Raw genomic sequence first — 4,119 nt, forward strand, 5'->3', positions numbered from 1 at the left:
AAAAAAAAAAAAAAAAAGAAGAGAAAGGTAACAAAGGAATAAATCATGGGAGCTGAGGTTGGAAATACAAGCAGAAACATTTAGCAGGGTGCACTGGGCCAGTTTAAGAAGTTTGATTTTTTTAATTTTGTTTTTGAGATGGAGTCTCAATGGTGCTTCTAACCTTTGTTGCCCATGCTGGAGTACAGTGGCGCCATCTTGGCTCACTGCAACCTCTGCCTCCCAGGTTCAAGCGATTCTCCTGCCTCAGCCTCTGGAGTGGCTGGGATTAGAGGCATGCACTACAACACCCCACTAATTTTTGTATTTTTAGTAGAGACGGGGTTTTGCCATGTTGGCCAGCGTAGTCTCAAATTCCTGGCCTCAAGTGATCTGCCAACTTCAGCCTCCCAAAGTGCTAGGATTATAGGCATGAGCCATTGCGCCTGGACAGAAGTCTGATTTTTTTTTTTGAGATGGATTCTTGTTCTGTCACTCATGCTGGAGTGCAGAGGCATGATCTCGGCTCACTGCGAAATCTGCCTCCCGGGTTCAAGCAATTCTCCTGTCTCAGCCTCCCTAATAGCTGGGACTACAGGTGCATGCCACCACACCGGCTAATTTTTGTATTTTAAGTAGAGATGTAGTTTCACCATATTGGTCAGGCTGGTTTCAAACTCCTGACCTCAGGAGATCCACCCACCTCGACCTTCCAAAGTGCTGGAATTTCAGGCATGAGCCACTGCACCCGGCTCAGGAATCTGATTTTTATCCCAACACCAACAGGGAGGCACAAAAGGATTTTAAACTAGGAAATGCCATGATTGGCTGTATTCTGGGTACAGAGCAAGACAGATGCAGGGAAGCCAGATTGGAGTCTTTCCTTCAAGGTCCGTTTGAAAAACTGAAACCTCTCTACAGCCTTCTGTGGACCCCGCCTCGGAACAGATCACATTTCATCACCATCACCTGCTTAGTCTGTAGTCCCCAGTACACAGAGACTATTACAATTCTGCCTCCAGCAGCCACACAGCAGCTGACCCCATCCGGCCAATGTTAGTGGTTGAACAAAAGGTTGGTTGAACAAAACAGCCAAGAAACAGCGAAGCCAGTTTAATCCAAATCTAATTTCCTAAAAATCTTAAAAATTAGTGAGAGCTTGGGGAAGACACAGAGGCTGCCAGATGGTGCCTTACTCTTTCTGGTAAATGGATTTTAATAAAATCAACATCTGCTCTGTGATAATTATTGTCCCCCTATCTTTCCTCTGAAGACCTTCTCAGACAGTTTGAGTCTAATTATCAGAAACTGCAGACAGTTTCATCTCTACCCTTTTTTGTTGATGATCAAATATGTTAGCAAACTACTCATAAATGAAACAAAAGCTCATGCTTTTCTGTGTTTGGATCCTTCCTTACAGACCATGATGCTTTCCTGGGCTTGTCTCCAGGTTCCAAGATTGGCAGCTGCTTCATGGTGTCCTATGCATAAGAAAGAAAGGTACTTTTTAGACATTTATGGTTATCTTCTTCCTAAAACACAGGACAAATCAGTTCAACCTCCTCTTTAAAACCTTTCCTATTGAATGTACTAATTCCTAGGGCCTGATTAATTTAAATAAGCACCACCAACCTTTCATTTTTATTTATTATGTATGTAGGTATTTATTTGAGTCGGAGTTTCACTTGAGTTGGAGTTTCACTCTTGTTGCCCAGGCTGGAGTATAATAGGACAATCTCAGCTCACTGCAATCTCCACCTCCCAGGTTCAAGCGATTCTCCTGCCTCAGCCTCCTGAGTAGCTGGGATTACAGGCACATACCATCACGCTCAGCTGATTTTTGTGATTTTAGTAGAGATGGGGTTTCACCATGTTGGCCAGGATGGTCTCAATCTCTTGACTTCATGATCTGCCTGCCTGGGCCTCTCAAAGTGCTGGGATTACAGGCATAAGCCACTGCACCCAGCCTTATTTTTTGTATTTTTAGTAGGGATGGGGTTTCGCCATGTTAGTAAGGCTAGTCGTCTCAAACTCCTGACCTCAGGTGATCTGCCTACCTTAGCCTCCCAAAGTGCTGGGATTACAGGCATGAGCCACTGCGCCCAGCTTTATTTTTTATTTTATTTTTTCTGAGACGAAGTCTCACTCTGTTGCCTAGGCTGGAGTGCAGTAGTATGATCTCGGCTCACTGTAGCCTCTGCCTCCTGGGTTCAAGCAATTCTCCTGCCTCAGCCTCCTAAAGTGCTAGGATTACAGGTGGGAGCCACCAGTCCCAGCCTATTTATTTATTTTTAATTAAAAATAGAAATGGGGCCAGGAACAGTGGCTCACACCTGCAATCCCAACAATTTGGGAGGCTGATGCGGGTGGATCACCTGAGGTCAGGAGTTTGAGACAAGCCTGACCAACATGGTGAAACCCCATCTCTACTAAAAATACAAAAATTAGCCCACCGTGGTGCTGTGCACCTGTAATTCTCAGGAGCCTAAGGCAGGAGAATCGCTTGAACCGGGAGGCAGAGAATGCAGTGAACTGAGATCTTGTCACCAAACTCCAGCCTGAGCAACAGAGCAAGACTCGTCTAAAAAAAACAAAAAAGTCCAGGCACAGTAGCTCACACCTGTAATCCCAGAACTTTGGGAGGCCAAGGTGGGTGGATCACCTGAGATCAGCAGTTTGAGACCAGCCTGGCCAACATGGCGAAACCCCATCCCTACTAAAAGTACCACAATTAGCTGGGTGTGGTGGCATATGCCTGTAATCCCAGCTACTTGGGAGGCTGAGGCAGAATTGCTTGAACCCGGGAGAGAGAAGTTGCAGTGAGCCGTGATTATGCCACTGCACTCCAGCCTGGGCGACAGAGCAAGACTGTGTCTCAAAAAAATACAATAAAATAAATAATAAAGAGACAGAAATACTGAACTCTAGGATAAATCTGGGCCTCAGCATAGCATAGAAAGTAAAGCCTTCTGGTGTCAGCCTTTTTTTCTGGGAACTCACCTCCACAATCTCTTGCATTGTTGGGCTTTTTGCTGTTCGTGTAATATGTCAGGCCTTTTCATAGTCTTGCAGTCTGTGCTGCTTCCCCTATCTGGAGTGTCGCTTCCCTTCTGGGAAATTTGCAAACTCCTAGTCAACCTTGAAAGCCCAGTTCAAAAGTCCCTTTCTTAGTCAAACCTTAACTGATTTGTCACTTTTCTCTTCCACCCTCTTCCAAGTTACTTCCTTCTCCCACCCACTGGGCTCTGAAGGTATTAAGCCACCACCACTGCAGGAATCACTTGGAATGCGTTTATCTATTTACTGCCCCTAGACTACATTCTAGACTAAATTCCAGTAGACTAAGTTCCTAGGGAGCTGGGCCTGTCAGATTCATTCTGAGAACCTACCAATGGACCTGGCATAGAGTAGAAGTCGGGGAGTGAAGAGTGAATGAAGAAAGAAAATAGATCGAGAGATGAATGGATAAATCCCGCCTGCGGCCTAGGCCACTGACCGCTGTCCCCAAAGTCCAGAGGTAAGTGAGGTTGGCTTCATGTGGGCGGGACCTCCCGCAGCCGCAGCCGCTGCCGCTACCCGCCCCCCAATCTCATCCCCACGTGGCAGTTCTAGGGTATAGGAGACGGGGTCGGGAGAGAACAGGCTGGTTTCTTTCGGTCAAAGTGGATGGGACGGAGCTAGAGAAGGCCCTTCCTAATTCTTTCCACCCGGCTTGGGCCTACTCCCCTATAGGATTCGGACCCCCTGCCCGAGATTGTGATAGACCCTGGATCCGGGGACCCCCGACCCCCACGTGCCAGCCCCGGACCGCATTACCTGCGGCGACTTAGGCCAGTTGCGAGCCGTGACTCCGCCCCGGAGGGGCGGGGCTTAGGTCCGGGTTCCCTACTCCCAGGACCCGGAAGAGCGTGCGGGCCAACCGCTCCCTCCTCCCTGCTACGCCCCGGTGCCCGGTGCTGCCTTCCTGGGCTGGCGGTGGAGGACCACCCCCCCCACACACACAAGACCCGGAGTGTCCGCCAGGCTGTGCATTTCTCGGGAATCACGCGGGCTGGGCCTTCCCTGTATCCCTCCCTCCCCGACGGGATAAATAAGCCGGGGCTGCTTGGAAACGACTTGTGCAATGCCTGGTTCGGGCGT

At 48.5% G+C, this 4,119-nt stretch overlaps 1 protein-coding gene across 1 annotated transcript in view; it reads right to left on the reverse strand.

Annotated features, from left to right (window-relative positions):
• The window catches only part of RABEPK (Rab9 effector protein with kelch motifs), a 27,995-nt gene extending 24,094 nt beyond the window's left edge, over positions 1-3,901 (reverse strand). The window contains exons 1-2 of the mRNA XM_017549159.2: positions 3,796-3,901; positions 1,402-1,460 (exon numbers count right to left, since the gene is read on the reverse strand). Of these exons, the coding sequence (XP_017404648.1) occupies positions 1,402-1,454 (53 nt within the window). The 5' untranslated portion in view covers positions 1,455-1,460; positions 3,796-3,901. The remainder of the gene's footprint in view (positions 1-1,401; positions 1,461-3,795) is intronic.
• Between the last annotated feature and the right edge of the window lie 218 nt (positions 3,902-4,119).

Source organism: Cebus imitator, unplaced genomic scaffold, assembly GCF_001604975.1.
Source record: "Cebus imitator isolate Cc_AM_T3 unplaced genomic scaffold, Cebus_imitator-1.0 Scaffold216, whole genome shotgun sequence".
Lineage (NCBI taxonomy): Eukaryota > Metazoa > Chordata > Mammalia > Primates > Cebidae > Cebus > Cebus imitator.